Here is a 16,709-nt window from a genome sequence, read left to right as displayed (position 1 = left end):
CCTGAGTAAAGATCTATTGTCTGACATTGTAGGATTGTACTGAATGTATTTTTCCATTCAAGACTAAGACCAAGTTGCTTAGGAACAACACGAAAACCTTTACAAAGGGAGCTGCTGGCTTAATAACTGCTTGTATTGTGTATTCTAGTCTTTTTCAGCAAACCTTAAGCCTTTAAGATACTGGCTGGAAGCCAAGGGTTTTGTTTTCTAAAGGATGGCCCTTAGCCTTTGGTGTAAACGGCACTTTAATGTGCCCTAACACGTCTTCAATAAGTTGACGCAGAATTTTGTCTTCTGGTCTTGGGAAAGAAGCTTAATGCGCCCACCGGGATGTGAATTGTAAACTATAGAACAAGTACAGTAACTGACATACACACATATCTAAATCACAGCTAGCACAGTCATGTCTAAGTTGTTTACAGCCCTTCTTGGCACTGTTGAGAACTCGTGATAATGAAGCTATTTGGAAAAACAGTAAAACAGTGCCATTAAGAAAAGGTTCCCATGAGTTTGAAGACCCCGATGAAGGAATTATTTGTTTCCCACAAATAAAAGGGTCAGTGAAACATCCATTCTGTGGTGAAACTCACAGCAACGGACCCAGTTTAGTGATAATCTTGAGAAATGGCGCCATCTTCAGGTGCCTTAGGTGTCTTAATTTGCTCCTCTAATCAAACAAATGTACAATGACATTTTTTGTTAATGAACGAATGAAACAACTGGAAAGGAAAATGGTTTGTTTCCCTCTTTTATTTAAGGCTGGATCTAAAACCCAGCAAACCTCCTCTTAGCAGTAACACTATCTATCCCATGTTTTTATAGAGTTAAAAAATGTTTTGTCTTATTTTTTTCTAAGGAAAAGGAGAATACATCAGGTCACATTCACCCCAACAGCTCTGTGAGGCTGTCCTGCAAAGCAATGCTGAAATAGACTTGAATGTAACTTGCGTGGCCAAATAAGTCACCACCCAGATTTAACTAAGCAAATCTAAATCATGACAGCAGCACAGTGGTGTTGTGGTTGCCTCATAGCAAGAAGATCCTAGGTTCAAATTTCTGTGTGTAGTTTGCATGTCCTCGCCATGTCTGCATTGGTTCTCTCAGTGAACTGCAGCATCCTCCCAGAGTCCAAAGACATCCATGGTGATAGGGTAACTGGTCATTCTAAACTGAATGTGAGTGTGAATGGTTGTCTGTCTCTCTGTGTTAGCCCTGCTGTAAGCTGGTGGCCTGCTATAGCTGTGCCCCGCCTCTCATCCTTTGACAGCTGGGATAGGCTCCAGCTCTCCACCACGACCCTGTACTGGATAAATGGAAGAAAATGGATGGGTGGGAATATTATTGATGACACTCGAATGTTCTCTGTATTAGCTTAAAACTGTGTGATTTATTCGGTGCTGAGTGGAGCTGGCAGGAATGGCACTGGATAAAATTTAGAAGCAGATGACAGGTCAGAGAACTCATTTAGTGGTTACTGCTCACCTGCTAAACAACAAATTTAATTTGAAATCCATCCTGTTGGTTATTGATAATCTCCAGACCATAAAAAAGGAAAAAAAATCATGTGTTGAAGAAACTGAAGAAAACACTACTCTTGCGTGCAATATTGTGTTTTATTGGTAAAATTCAGAGCAGTTATTTTCTGGTACACACACAAGGCGACAGATTTCTCATTTTAGGTTAAAATAAAGTGCATTACTGTGTTAGAAGGGGTAAGTATTCATGCCGGAGAAATGTCACTGTTCAAACAGCGAGGCAAACTACAGCAGCGTAATACAACTAAATATGGGCAGTCAATATTTAGGTGCGTCTGCACATTAAATATGGCATAAAGCAATATTCTATGTAACACCAAACAAAGGGGATCAGAAGAAGATTAAATTATCTTCTGGATAAAGCGAACATAAACTTTTTTTTGCCAATATTTCTCGAGTGTGAAAGTAACAATTTAACCAACTGCCTTTTTTTTAAAACATAAAAATTATATTTAATGAAGTTCAGTAAACTTGTTTATCATTTTTTTAAACATTCAAATTCTTGCACACAACTTCCATCTAAATTAAACACACGTGTTAGCAGTGCAAAGATATTTTGTATTCTGTTGTAAATATATTACACATGATCTCTTCAGAACCCATTTTGCAAAATATGTTTTGTCACAGTTGGTATGTCTCTCAAAGAAACGTTAAACAGCCACAACGAACAGCTCTCTGTACATCTGCACCAAACATAACCAGCTGTTTTCAAATATATATTCTATGCAATATGCTGAAAATAAAATAAAAACTGCAAACATACAAATGCATATGTTTTTTTTTTCACTTTTGTTTTACTAGAAGTGCTTGTTACCTCCTTGCAAAGTATCCACCATTAAAAAAAAAACCCTCAACTTTCACTGAAGCTGCATCACAAACCTGCAGACCTCTCAGCAGTCAATATTAATCCTCGCCAGCAGCTCCTCCAAGGCTTCCAGTTTCTGGTTAGCCTCCTCGATTGCACTGTACGTCTGCACGTTGCTGGCGATGTGGTAGCGGATGTCGTCCACCAAGGGGACCGAGTCCGTCTCCTGGCGCTTCTCTAACGACGCGGCGTCCTCTTTGACCATCTCGGCAAACTCTGCTTGCTCCACCAGCTGTGATGGGACGAATGCAAGAGGTAGACAGTTATGAATTCTTCCTAATGGAGAACTCAGGGGATGCTGACACACTTTAAAAATAGGAAAAATAAGCTCTGTAGTTCTGAAACAGCAACAAAAATATTATAAAATGGTCTCAGAGATCAAAGCATCATTAATGATTGGCATTTGGGCATTTTCGACTGGTCGTTAACACAAACATCTAATTAGCCAATCACACTGCAATAACTCAATGCATTTAGGTACCTATAATCTGGGAAATAATTATTTGATCCCCTGCTGAATTTGTGAGTTTGAGTAGAATATAATATGAGCATGGACAACACCACAGATACAATGAAGAACTACGACCCACTGACAATGGGACACCACTGCCACGCACCCGCTCGATGATCTTGGCCATGAACTCTGTGCACTGATCTTCTAGCCGAGAGAGACGGAAGAGCTTGGCCGTCTTCCACATGTGCAGAACGTTTTCCTCGCATATCGTCTTAGCCAGCGTCTTTCCACACAGACGCTTAAGCCCCGGCAGCAGATACATGTCAGCCACACACAGCACGTCAAACACGTTTTCCGTCATTAGCTGGACATGCAGAGAAACCAGCAGGGAGAATATTATTATCACGAGAATTCAAAACAGCAAAACCAATGTTATTTAATTCTTCCTCCCCTTGGATGCCTTGTACATATAAATCATTATCTTTAGTGACACTTATTTAAGTGTCAAAACTTACGATTAAGGTACGGGGAGGTTGTCAAACAAGTTAAGAAATTTCAAGATGACAGTGTGAGATCACTGGTGAGCATTTTTTCAGAATTTGTCTGCTACTGAGACAAAGTGTGCCATCACTTATGGATTTTAATGCTCTAATTCCAAATATGACAATTAAAATAGCTAATTATCGCCCAGTTCCATGTCTCCCATTTTAATCATAAATTCTAAGCTTATAGCAGCTTTGTGTAATAATAAAAAAAAAACTGGCCCAGATGTGTGGAAATGAGATGTTGTGACACAGAGAAAGTCTAACTAATCAACCCAGGTCTCTTTTGCCTAGGATATTACAACATGTAAATATATCTGTTTTATTACTTGGCTGCATGTCTGTTTATGGATGCCTCCACAAAAAAACACAGTGAATTATTTAACAACGGAGGGCACCAGCAGAGGAAATGCAAATGCTGTATGCATTTCACTGGTACAAGTTCTGTGAGTTACGTGTCTTTCAACAGCATACTGGAAGAAAATGTGAAAAATACTACTAATAGGACTTTTTTACATTAGAGATCTTCTTTTAGCTGCTCCCTCTAGGGGTCACCACAGCAGATGATCTGCCTCTATTTCACACCAACCTTCATCTACCTCCTCCACGGTCTTTATCTTTGTCTCCTGCTTGGCAGCTCTAATGTCAACATCCTTTTTCCAATATGTCCACCATCCCCACGAGGCAATTATGATTTTATGAATTGTAGTTCACATCTGGCCAAATTAATCAAAAATTGAATTTAAGAAGATGAAACTAAAAATTAGGACCTATCCCTATTTTAACCAAAATTGTACTAATTTCTGGTTTCAATTAAGATTTTTTTTAGTCTTGGAGTCGACCTGGTAGCAAATCACGAAAACTAGAGCCAACCAACAGTTTTACGCATCACATTCAGTTTCACCGACCCAAAAATCTATCTAGTTTGACGATATTTATTTCATAAGCACTTTCGCTGTAAGCCTCTGTATCCACTATGGCTCTGATGTTGCCATATCAATACAGCAAAGCTTCTCTTACAATATGATGAGAAATCCTCACCAGGATCACAATTGTTCAGGTATTTAACAATTAAGCTTTACTACACAGGTTTGTCTGTGTTTATAATCGGTGTTTGTTTTCAAAGATCCTTTTTTCCTAAATAAAAAAAGTGTGGAATGATTTATTAGGGATGCAAACATCAAAGAAAGAAAGAATGTGCACAAACCTCAGTGTCATCTGTGTAGATGTAATACATGATGTGGATAAAGATTTCATGCGAGATGTTGTGTAAAGTAATCACTGGGGTGCTGGGCTGAGACTGGAGCTGCTCTCCCTCACTGAAGTGGTCCTCCAGTAGGGCTTTAAAATAATCACTACGTCCACAGAAAAATGCCTGGAGAGAGACGCACAACTGCACTTCAGTCATTCACATTCACATTCATGTTTATGTTGCGGTGGTGTGGGAGTCTGCACTGTAACTGAGAAGACACTGTGAGAATTTTCTCATTCGTACCTTATGGCACAAGAAATCGTAACCATCGACTCTGAAGCAGATGTCGGGATAAGTAGGGAAACGGTCGACTCTGTTAAAGGGAAGCTCACCAAATCCAACCTAAAGAGAATCAACAGGAATGAATGTGGTGTTCAGCTAAAATACTTATTTTACTGCCATGATGTCCTCACCCTTAATTCAGTGGGCAGCGCACAGTCTGCTAACTGAGCCATCTCCTCCTGAAGTTGACAGCTGTGAGGCTCGAGGGTGAGAACTTTCACACAGATTCCCGGTTTATTGGACACTTTGATATGAGGAGAGAAAGAAAACGAGACAAGATGGAAAACTCATCATTAGTGGGCGAAAAAAACAACAGCTCTAGGCTACGTCCACACTAGCCCGGATAGATTTGAAAACGGCGTTTTCGTCTGAAAACGCTCCGCGTCCACACTATCATTATCAGTCGTTTTCACAGAGTTGCGCGTCCACATTGAAACGGCTGGAACCTTACGTTCCTTACGTTCCAGTCCTGCGCATGTGTGAAACGCAAGAAGATTCGACCTGCCTCATTTCTGTCTGCCGTTTATTTACTTTCCAGCTCTTTGAAACGTCACAGCAAAATGTTGAGGAAAAGCACAGAGTTTTTTAAATGGACTAACAATGAGGTGGAGTTGTTGCTGCGAGTAACACAAAAGTACAAATTTGCAAAAGCGAGTGAGAATTAAAGAATCTGAAGAAAAGCTATCTGGAGCATGTACAAACTGATATTAATCTTTAACAGGGCTGTCAAAATTGAGAGCAAACAGAACAACTGCTGTATAATACCCTCCGCTATCTTAGTTTAATTGGTTACATGATTGCATCACATGACTAAAATGTGTCATCGTTTTCGAAAAGGCTCCGGGTTCGCTGTCCACAGTGCGACGTGAAAACGCCGTTTTCAAATGTATCCGCTTTGGAGAGCGTTTTCAAAATGCTGCGTTTTCCTTGACTGAAAACAGTCAGTGTGGACGGAAGGCCCAAATGGAGAGAAAAAGATGCGTTCTCAAATGAAAACGTATTAGCGTGGACATAGCCCTAGATAAAAACATATGGGATTAAAAGGTGGTCTGGTATTTTGAGGCTAAGTGGAAAAACTGCATTACATAAGGAATATGCAATCTTGAGCCACTCCTTTTTTTTATATATTTTTCTAACAAAAGCAGAAATAGGTCCAGAGATTTATTGAAACATGTGCAAACATGCAATGGAAATACAGTATTTAAGGCGAACAGAGTTGGAACGAGCTTAGTATGACTACCTTCAACAGCATGAAGTCTCTTAGGCAGCTTTCTTGTAATCTCTTTGTCTTCAGGAATAGTTCTCCAGGCTTCTCGAAAGACATTCAAAGCTGTTCTTTGGATGTTGGCTGCCTTTTGTTCAGTTCTCTGTCAAGATGATCCCACACTGCTTTAATAATGTTCAGGTCCGGGCTCTGGGAGTGCTCCACTGTGTTTTATCATCCAGGTATGCTTTTACTACGCTGGCAGAGTTTTTTGGGCTCATTGTCATGATCCCAAAAAACCTGAGAAAGACTTTAAGAAAGCCTGAAGAACTATTGCTTAAGACCTCTTTAAAAATTACAATAAAAGAGAAATGAGGCGTGTCTTAAGACTGGCTTAAAGTTGTACGTGCATTACTCAAGTAAATATAAATCAAGAGTTCTGCCTTACCAAATTCATACACTTGTTTGCATTTATTCTCCAGCTCTTCTATGAGATCTGCCATTTTGCACTGTTTAGCCAGTCGTCTACTGTCCTCCACAAGACTTATATCAATATCCATCCGTCCTGAAACAGAGATAAAGAAACAACATAAAACTTTCTTACTAAGATTTTTGCATGTTATAAAAATATTACATTAAATACAATCCAGGTAGCATCCAAGCATGCTTTCTACAACCTCTCATTAAAGGGTAGCGTGTGCAATTTCTTCTTAAAGATCAAATTATTTTACCATTATTTATTTATATCCCAACAGCAGTTAGATTCGATAACTCCTCAATCACGATGTCATGAGTCACTGGACATTGTGGACATCCACGGTCACCACTTCATGCATAATGCACTTTCTATGTGTATGGATGTGTGCAGGTATATGTGTATGTACATGTATACAGATGTATATTTAGTGTGTACGTGTGTGTGCGTGTACATGTCTACAATTATAGATATGTTACTTACATAGGAATAGTAGTGGTAGAATAGTTAAATTTATGTCTTGCATATTTCCACAACCATATCCATAATCACATACTGTGTATGCTACCGTTGTATATAGTGTATTATCTTACTTATTTGAAATTCATTTGTATTTTATTTGTATCTTTTGCATTTTCCTTCTGCTATCTGTACCTGAGCTGAGGTAACGCAAAAATTTCCCCGCCGTGGGATCAATAAAGTCTTATCTTGAGGAAAAAACACACTTTATTGGAAAGTGACATGCTACTTATCCAGTGGCTCTGCTTTCAGTTTGCATCTTAATGCAGTTCACAGCTACACTAGCAAGTTTATTTTTTGCTTTATGTCTTTGTGCATGTATTTGATTGTTTTGTGTAAATGACTGAGTTTAAAAAAAAGAATCATAGGGAACAGAAAATGGAGCCTACTTCTTTATTATTTACTAACATCCTACTATTTTGGAGTTTCTCATTATTTCATATAGTAAATCTTTGCTATGGGAACCTTTTGTTCCCCCCCTTTTTTTAAGTGGATTCTATTTTGCAGGGATGGACTTGTCACTTTCACATCAGGGAACTGCCCAACAACACCGGTTTCTCCTGTACGATACGTGGAAGATCAGCTGGTATATTTTTCACCCACCTGTGTAGAAATATTGTAGAATGGCTCCAAAGGCAGCAGGATTGATCTGAAATCAAAACAGCCTTTATCCATAGAGTATAACTAAAAATGGTGAATTAGACACGGTGATATAACAGGACACTAATGAAAACATATAGACTTACCAAAGGGTGCTTGAGGTTGATCAAGTTCTTCCCTTTCCATTTGGTCTCAAACATTTCCGTGAAGTACTCTGAGCGAGCACTGAGAACACATCGGTGTGCTAGAAACGTTTGTCCGTGAACCAGGAATTTGACGTCACTATACTGACCCTGCTCTAACAACCTAAAGAAAAAACCCAGAAATGTCTGGATTAGACAAACATACTATAACATCCTGTTATTGCTCTTATTTTCTTGTTTCTTTTCGACATAAAAATCATGACCCTTACATGTGCAGAAAGTAGTTGAAATCATCCCGCTGCATGGCGCGGATGCTTACACACTTGTAGTCTTTGAGCAGGCGTCGAACAGAGTCGCTCAGGGAGCCATACATGCATCTCTCGCCATCAAATGTGTTGGCTTCACACTTGGCACCTAAAAAAACAAATGAATACATGAAATCAAGAATTTCAAAGCCTAGGATGATACTACAGAATATGTCAGAGCAGTTCTAAAGCACAGCACATCAGTTTAATACTGTGTTATTTGATTATGACTGATTGTGACTTACCACTAGCCAACAGGTACTGGACCAGCTCCTCGTGACCGCAGAGACAAGCATAATACCTGAAGCACACAAGTGTTTATATTAAAAGCAGTTAGGATTATGATGCGGTGTTGATGGGAGAATTACATCAGCTGCCTATACTGTACTTACAATGGAGTGCTGTCCCATTTATCTTTTACATTGAGGTCAACATCTCTTTGTTCAACAAGGTATCTAGGCAAAGAGCAGAGAGGTTACAGTGATGCGCTGCGATAAACACAGACACGACTCGCCATACAAAACGCAAAGATTTAAATAAAAATAAACAGATACATACGTCACACAGGAAGAGGAGGGTATATACAAATGATTTTATTGATACTAATAGAACTATTGAATTCTATTTTATTAATTAACCCCTTATTCATTCTAATCAATTTGAAAAAGTAGGAAAACATAAAGGATCAATGCAGCTTCTCAGCCTGAGATTGAACCACTTCCATGACTATAGCACCATTCTTTTGCAAAATCATTTGCATTTATTTATGACAGTATTAAAAGGCAAAACTGAAAAACCTGGAGGCATGCAGTTCTGATGGCTTGGATAATTAGGTTGGCTCACATTTGACTCTGGCATACTTTGGTATACGGAGTATTTCATGGTCGACTGAATGACTGCATTGTTGCAAGGAGCCCAGGTCCTGTGGCTGCAAAACAAGTCCAAATCATCACCCCTCTATCCCCGTGCTTGACAACTAGTATGAGGTGTACATGGCTCTAGAAGTCTTATTGATTGCGCAATGTTTGTTTCTATAAGCACTACACAGTCTGAACCTATGATGAATTTGCTGGGGCGTCCACTGCAACATTCTGTTAACACACGTGAATGCTCCAGACCAGCAAACTGCTAAAACCTCTAAAACCTCTATAGAGCTCCTCACACTTTTTGGTGATCAAATTATCAAGTGCACTCAATTACTAGTGCCTGGCTGCTATTTGGCCTCTTAATTCCTATGGAAACACAGGACTGCAATGAATCCCATGAAAACTTTCTTGTACACATGACTGTACAGACACGCCCCCTTTATTGGACTCGGCAACAATTGGTTTATGTATTCATTGTAACCACTGATGATTCCTTCGATCAGCTAAGCATAGATTTGCTGTCCTGTCAAGCTGGTTCCTCGTAATTCTCGGGGTAACGCTGTCCTATAGCAGAAGACTAGATATCCGGTTGAGCATCCGACACTGATAGCTAGTGCCATCATTACGTCTGGACACCGAGGAGCTGACCTACACAAGTTAGCTACAGTTACAAACTGGCTCATCGCAGCTCCTGTTAGCAACACTGCCTTCTGTGGTTAACTCCCGTTTATTTGCATAAAACTGAAGTTAAACTGCAAGAATGCGTTGTAGAAAAGGCCGAGCAAAAGCTAGCCCAATCTATGCTAGAACTCTCACCGGCAAACACAGTAAAGTAAAATAAGTTATCATCGAGCACACAAGCCAAAATAAGCTCAGCAGAGCTGATGGTTACCTGACTCTACAAATGTCGCCCTTTCTGCAACTACTAAACAAATCGTACACGTCCATAATCGCCGCGGTGTTTTCGGTCCTCTGTAATGCATTGAGACGGCCTGTCTACCGGACAGGTGAGTGATGGTTTGCTGTAGCTTCAGAGTTTTGCTCGGTGAACGCTGAGAAAGTTGTCACCGTTGTTTTTTGTTGACAAGCTGTGCGGGGTCCTCGGTGTTGTGGTCGAAGAGGTCCAGCAGTCACGTGACATCAGCGTACACTTCACAAACGTAAGGGAATAACTGCAAAAACGGCAACTATATGCTATTCTTTATCCGCACTACTAAATCCTTTTTTTACTTGTGAGTCACATGAATAGAAATCTTTTAAAAGTTTTACAATGAGCGGATAATCCTAACCACAGAGGCGTAACTTGAACAAGTAGCAACCCGTGCTCAAGGTATAAAAGCTGAATTTCCGAGCTTACGCCGTTAACATGAACGGTACACGTCATGGCGTCACATCGTTCGTTTATGTCTGGTTTGAACAAGTGGTAAAAATGCAATTAAAATAGCGCCGTTAAAGTACATTCTTTTCATCAGGTTAAGCAGCTGTCAGAAGATGTTTCATTCCGCTATTTGACCAAAGAACTACGAGACAAACCTTGCCCTATTTTCTTGCTCTTAACTAGGCCAAGCCAAGGCATACAAGGCCACAGTGCTGTGTCATGCAGTTAAGTAACAGACAGAGGCAATACGTGCATTAAACCCATATTTATTTATTTTGTATTGTACTGTATGTCACAATATTTATTCAGAATCATAAAAAGAAAAAAGAAAAAGCTTAACTTGGTTAAGCTTGGTTATTTCTCCATCTGGTATTTGGCAAGCTTTTAATATGCAGATGATAAGTTGAAGTTTTTCTCTCCAGTAAGAGATTTTCCTTCTGCAGGTTCAACATGTCAACCTGTGCACTCTCTGGGAGGAGAAAAAACACACTAAACACACTTTAACAGAAACGTGTGTGTGTGTGTGTTCGTGCACTAGATTGACGGCTCTGAGTTACTTTCTCACTTCCTGTTTTCACTCTTATTAACAGTAAGATGAAAATTACTGTAAAGTTGTTTACTTTTAACAACACTGGATAAATGCGCTTTGCAAAGCCTGATAAGAAAGCTGGCTAACTGTGCAAGTGAACAGACTCAACCCTATCTTTAAGACAGAGGAGAATCTGAAGGATTATAATCAAATATCCTGAAGATAAATATGAAAACTGCATTCAAAATTACTCTCTATGCAAATTCAATGGAAAGTCAGCAAATACAATCAGGTTATCTGTTTTAGGATTGTGTGCTGAGGCTTATCAAACAATAAAACTGTTGTAAAATTGTTCATAGTCAGAAAAAAAATATCTAAGAATAAAGTTGCCTCCTTTCTTACTGATGATCAGGGAAACACGAAGACATTACACGCTACTGAAAAACTTTAACGCTCCTACTGTTCACACAGATTTCTGAGGGATTTTCCAGGAATGGAAATGCTTTTTCAGAGAACCGATTGGTCAGTAGGCGCTGATTTCCTACTCGCTGATCTCTAATCTGGAACATAATCTGCTCTGGAGCAGGTTATGTTACTATGGCGATTTACAGAGATAACAAGTGAACCACCTTCACACTAACCCACACAAACCCAGGGTTAACCCTGAGGTTACCTGGAAAAGACAAAGTCCAGTTCTGTAATACAGTCTGTGGTCCATGTAACCAGTTTGTTTTTGATCACAGATCAAAAGGTTGTTGAGATATTAACTCAACTCCAATTTTAATTTGCTGTTACAAAACTTAGAAACACTAAGGCCCGGTTTTTGTGTGCACCAGTTTTGGTAAAGATTGTTGCTCAGACAGTTCAAATTAATTTCAAACATCATAGTTGGTCCAGCTAGATCAATCTGTAAATACAAGTTAAGCTTTATTAGGTAAAACAAACAAAAAACAAAAGCTCTATGACACAAAGCTGAACTCGGGCTTTGGACCAAAAGATTCTAAGTGTTAGTAAAATCAGTTCCTTATTGCTGTTATTTATATACAATAATAAGAAGTGAAGATGCCCAAAGCCCCATCCTTTTAAACTTGGATGTAAGATTTCATGACCTTTTATCACCCCAAATGTATACAAAATCTTTAAAGCAGATGTATGTGAGAAACCACTGAATTCATGACTCTCATTTCAAAAATGAAAAATAAAAACTGAATTCAACAATGACACTCCCAAATTCCAAACATGTTTAAATCTGTGCCTTCATAGAGGCCACACTGCACTTAAACATCAAAACAAGCCTAACATCTAATCACAACAAATGTGGGGCGGAATTTTAAATTCCAATTGAAAGCAGTGATTTGCAAATTACCTTTGTCCTGTATTGCATTGAGAGTGTTTCATCACACAGATTTGACTGATTCTGACACATGCAACAATGCAAATACTGCAAAGGAGAGTATATGTCACAATTCTTTATCATGGCCACTCTTTTTCACAACACTAAATGACATTTAAGGGCCCAAAACACCAAGAGATCCAGTGATTAAGTTGGTTTCATTCTTCCTGCAAGCATACCTTCTCAACTGAATAGAAGTGTTGACTGGAGGCAGGCAGGTGCCCACGCCCTCTTTTTACGCAGCCATGACTTTGTAATTCATGCAAAACGCAGTTTGCATTGTCTTGAAATATGCACAGACATCCCTGAAAACAATATATTCTTGAAGGGAGTACATTGGTAGTTTGCTCCAAAATCTCGGATTGCTTTTCAGTATACTGCTAAAACTTTAAATTATTTTACACACCCTAAGTAGCGAACAGTCCAAAACACTTCCTGTTCTTTCATTAAGGAGCACTGTTTTAAGAGACTTCACAGTTTTCCTCATGTTTTATCAGCATGCTGACCTCAGCAGTTTGGTATATCAGCAGTTAGATACTATGTAATTTACCCTCATGCTAACTTGTTTGGAAATGCAGTGTAAGTTTGAATGGTAGATATGAATGCATAAAGTGAAGTTCACTGGGGCACAAAAACAAACAAACAAAAAAAAACATTTAATGTCCAGTGCCCGTTATTAAATCCAGTTCTTTGTATTCTTTACGGCAAAGAAAGTCACGGCTCAAAGAGGCAATGAAATACATAAAATACAAGTTAAAATGCATTTGGAAATCACTGCTTTCTTCCTTTCTGTGAATTTTCCATCTAGTTTTCTGAGCTGGGTTGTAGCCCAGCTTTTACCGCATCTATGAGGAGCAAGACAAAGTAAATTAGTGTTTTGCTCTTTACCTGTCACAGCCCTTCTGAATCCTTGCTGGGTGTCAACAACTGCACATCTGTTGTTGCTCTTTTTCACCCAAAAGGGAATACCAATTCCACCTCAACAGGGTAGTGATCACTCACCCTAAGGGCCTGTGGGAGGATTTGTGTATAAAATGAAAAATAGAAGAGCAAAATAGCCATTCAAGTGCATATCAAGAAGAGGGATAGATCAGATAGCTCACCATTTCTTCTGTCATTTGAAACTCTTTGTGAAAGTTGAATGGTTTAGCTGAGTTTGGCGCAATGGCTGCCAGCATATCTTCTCCATACACAACTCCTGTGGAAGATGTGCATTCATTCAGTTCACGAATTCATATAACTGTGCAGTTGTGGTTAGACATTTACATACAGTCATCATGGGTATAAATGTCATGATAATTCTGGGCTTTCAATAATTTCTTTGAACTGTTCATTTTCCAAGGTGCAATGATTGTGCAGCTTAAATCTGGGAGAAACTACCAGTTGTAGTTGATTGTGACCACTAATAAGAAATAAATTCAAACTTATGCATCCAATTCTTCTTTTTTAAAAAAAAAAATCATTAAAGATGTATGCTGTATAATTATTCCATCCTAGAAAAAGAACACTTTGAATAAATCAATAAAAGCCAAAAATTACATTGACATTCATGCCCTCAACGAGTGCAAATAAACTTCTGACCACAACTGTATATCTTGCCACAAATCTTTCTAACGAACCTGTCATAAGCGTGATGATCACTTGTTTTTGCCATGGTGTCCACGTTATCACCAATCAGCCAGTGAAAGTTCTTGTCACTGCGAATGCGGATCTCCTCCCTTTCCTTGGATGAGAGCTACCAGCCATCTGCCCTGAAGTCTCCCAGGATCATTACATTCTAAAGGAAATTTTTTTTTAAAAAACGCCGCTTTTCAGGCTAATACAACTTTTAATATCCCTAAAGAAAATATGAGGACACTGAGTGATAATTTACAGGTTGTGCAATAGATGTGATTCCTCTGACCTGATATCTCTGTCTCTCTCTATATATCTTTATCTATGTGTATCACAACTCAAAAAATGCATCTCACATCAGTTTTCCATTTTTCTTTGACCACCAGAAAACATCATAGAGCTCATCAAGCTCTTTCTTAGAGTCATTTGGTGCGGTCCGGACAGTTCTGTAAACTTGACTCCAATAACATCCTCTGTAGTAACATACTGTAAGTTAAGCATATTCCCCTGCTAACACAAGACACTAAACCTGATAAACCTGCTGCAGTCTGCTGTAATTAGCATGTCACACTGCATCAGACTCATTCAACAAACAGATCCACGTTTAAAAATGACTCATACATACTGCTGATGTCCCAGCAACTGACTAAGACTTTCAAAACATGTACACACACAGACCTAACTCCTTGTTCTGACTGAACCAGGCACCATAAGCTTCAGCAGGGGCAAAGATTGACCTGTGTTATGAGGTTTAAAGTAGAGAATATAGGGCTCTCTTTTAAATGCATCCACATCATCAACCTGGTCATCCTTATACTGATAGCAATCGATAAGGTCGACCACATCGTCCCTTCCAGCAGGACAAAAAAAATTATTCTATGGAGCTGTTCAGTTTTATGTGGGATTATTTGAGCTTACCTGTACAGAAACAGGAACTGTTCCTTGTATCTGCTCCTTCCCAGACAGGTACTGAGCTGCTGAGCATAGTGATGGGTGGTGCTGACCCTGAGATGTGGACAACAGTAAAAGTAAGCATATTTATAGTAAGAGGCAGTTTTACTTTAGTCAGAAAATCTTTTTTTTAAGTAAATTCACCTGTTCAGCTCTTCCACTAACACTCTAACAGAATCTCCAGTCACATCCACCACCTCCAGAATAACTATGATGTCATATCGAGACACAATCTACAACAAATAAGCTTTGTTAATAAAAGAAGTGCAAAATTTTAAAAATGTTATTGTTTTGTTTTGTTTTTGTTTGTTTTTTGTTGTTTTGGGGTTGTTTTGAGTCAATGATAATAAAAGCGGAAGGAATGAGAAGCAATTTTCTTTTTTACTAACCTGATAATGCACCTGGCTACTTCCCAGTTTTCATTTTCACACTTGATAATGTAACTGACTGTTTCCCAACATTCATGAGTGAGTGACATTGACAACAAATTTCCAAAGAAGAAACACATTACACATGTTTTGTGATGTGTTGGCTCTGTACACGGTGTCCTCATTTAAAGAGTTGATATCAGCCATTTCATTCTTTGGTTTGCCTCGCTGATGCCAAGGAGAAATTTTTTACCTTAACCAGACTTGTCAGGACCGCTGGATCTGAGACCTTAGTCAGTCCAAACCTCTGTGCATTGAATGAAGCAATCTTCATTTCTGTCAAAGGAAGACCCGAAGGAATTATTCAGTGTCATGCAAAAAACATTTTAAGTATACGCATGACGCTCACTCTGTTCTCTTGACTTTATTCAACTCTGATGAAATGTTGAGCGGGTGGCAGGGATTCAGTGTCATACGAACAAACCCTTATAAATCTGGTTATGTGAGAACATTTTTCCTTTGTACAGTAGTTGTTTGCTTAAAGGAAAGAGATGATTGGATAATTGGACGCGCAGGGAGAGAGGGAGAATTTGAAAAGCAAACAAGAGAACAGACAGGTTTCTTTTTTTTAGTACAACTGGTTTCTATTAACATCAGTGAAAACACATCTAATGTAAGTGTGGTATTACCAGGTTACCAAGTTAAAATTTTTAAATCAAACTATTTTCCTCTTTTGTTCTGTAGGATAATAATGTATACTTTATTGATCCTCGTGGGGAAATTACTTCCTCTGCATTTGACCCGTTCACTCAGTGAAGCAGTGGGCAGCCACACCGGGAAACAGTGTGTAGGGACGGTACCTTGCTCAGGGGTACCTCAGGGTAGCCATTCGGTGGATTTGAACCCCCGACCCTGCCCCATGGTTGATGATTTTTAATCATAACTGTCATAACTGTGTCAAATTTATCACAGCACAGAGGCAGCAGCAGTGGAGATCAATCAAAGATAGAAATAAAGAAATACTTTAGTCCATAATAACTCAGTTATCATATCCAGACATTTGGAACGGAGTTTGTTCAAAAGAAACCAATATAGGGACTTGGATCACAGTCCTATAATAATAATAATAATAATAATAATAATAATAATAATGCAACACATTGGTTAGCAGTCCACGATATACCCTGCTTCTTGCTTCTTGCACTATGACAGCTGGGATATAAGGTACTAGTTTTTGTGTATCAGTTACCATGGCAGCTCCTTACCAAGTAAGGAACTTCCTGTTAATGGGTGGAGTGTGTGAGGTTATGAGGTGGATCTATTCTTGTAAGCCAATGTAGTTAGTTGGTAAGTTTTTCTCATATTTTTTTTTTGACTTTACTCTCTTAGAATCATATTTACTAATTTAGTAGCGTAAGAAGAAAAATAACATTT

At 38.9% G+C, this 16,709-nt stretch overlaps 1 protein-coding gene and 1 pseudogene across 1 annotated transcript; both read right to left on the bottom strand.

The window, feature by feature from the left end:
* Window positions 1-1,601: 1,601 nt before the first annotated feature.
* abtb1 (ankyrin repeat and BTB (POZ) domain containing 1) lies at window positions 1,602-10,193 on the bottom strand. The gene is made up of 12 exons (XM_063464876.1): window positions 9,935-10,193; window positions 8,569-8,631; window positions 8,422-8,477; window positions 8,141-8,285; window positions 7,875-8,034; window positions 7,732-7,777; window positions 6,583-6,699; window positions 5,062-5,174; window positions 4,892-4,990; window positions 4,604-4,771; window positions 3,018-3,218; window positions 1,602-2,632 (listed from the first exon to the last, which is right to left on the bottom strand). Exons 1-12 carry the CDS (start codon window positions 9,988-9,990, stop codon window positions 2,426-2,428), a joined length of 1,431 nt encoding a protein of 476 aa, XP_063320946.1. The 5' UTR covers window positions 9,991-10,193; the 3' UTR covers window positions 1,602-2,425.
* Window positions 10,194-10,764: 571 nt separating this feature from the next.
* Window positions 10,765-15,609, bottom strand: LOC134619245 (deoxyribonuclease-1-like; annotated as a pseudogene).
* Window positions 15,610-16,709: the final 1,100 nt, after the last annotated feature.

The sequence above is a fragment of the Pelmatolapia mariae genome, linkage group LG20 (assembly GCF_036321145.2).
Source record: "Pelmatolapia mariae isolate MD_Pm_ZW linkage group LG20, Pm_UMD_F_2, whole genome shotgun sequence".
In the NCBI taxonomy this organism is placed as follows: Eukaryota; Metazoa; Chordata; class Actinopteri; order Cichliformes; family Cichlidae; genus Pelmatolapia; species Pelmatolapia mariae.
The sequence above is the reverse complement of the archived record's forward strand: the minus strand, read 5'-3'. Positions and strand labels throughout refer to the sequence as shown.

Bases quoted from the DNA above. Each gene is read 5' to 3' on its own strand.
- abtb1 (XM_063464876.1), bottom strand. From the start codon at position 9,990: ATGGACGTGTACGATTTGTTTAGTAGTTGCAGAAAGGGCGACATTTGT. The intron at 8,632-9,934 runs GTAACCATCAGC...CTCTTTGCCTAG, and splicing joins GGCGACATTTGTAGAGTCAG to ATACCTTGTTGAACAAAGAG. The intron at 8,035-8,140 runs GTAAGGGTCATG...TTTTTTCTTTAG, and splicing joins TTCAACTACTTTCTGCACAT to GTTGTTAGAGCAGGGTCAGT.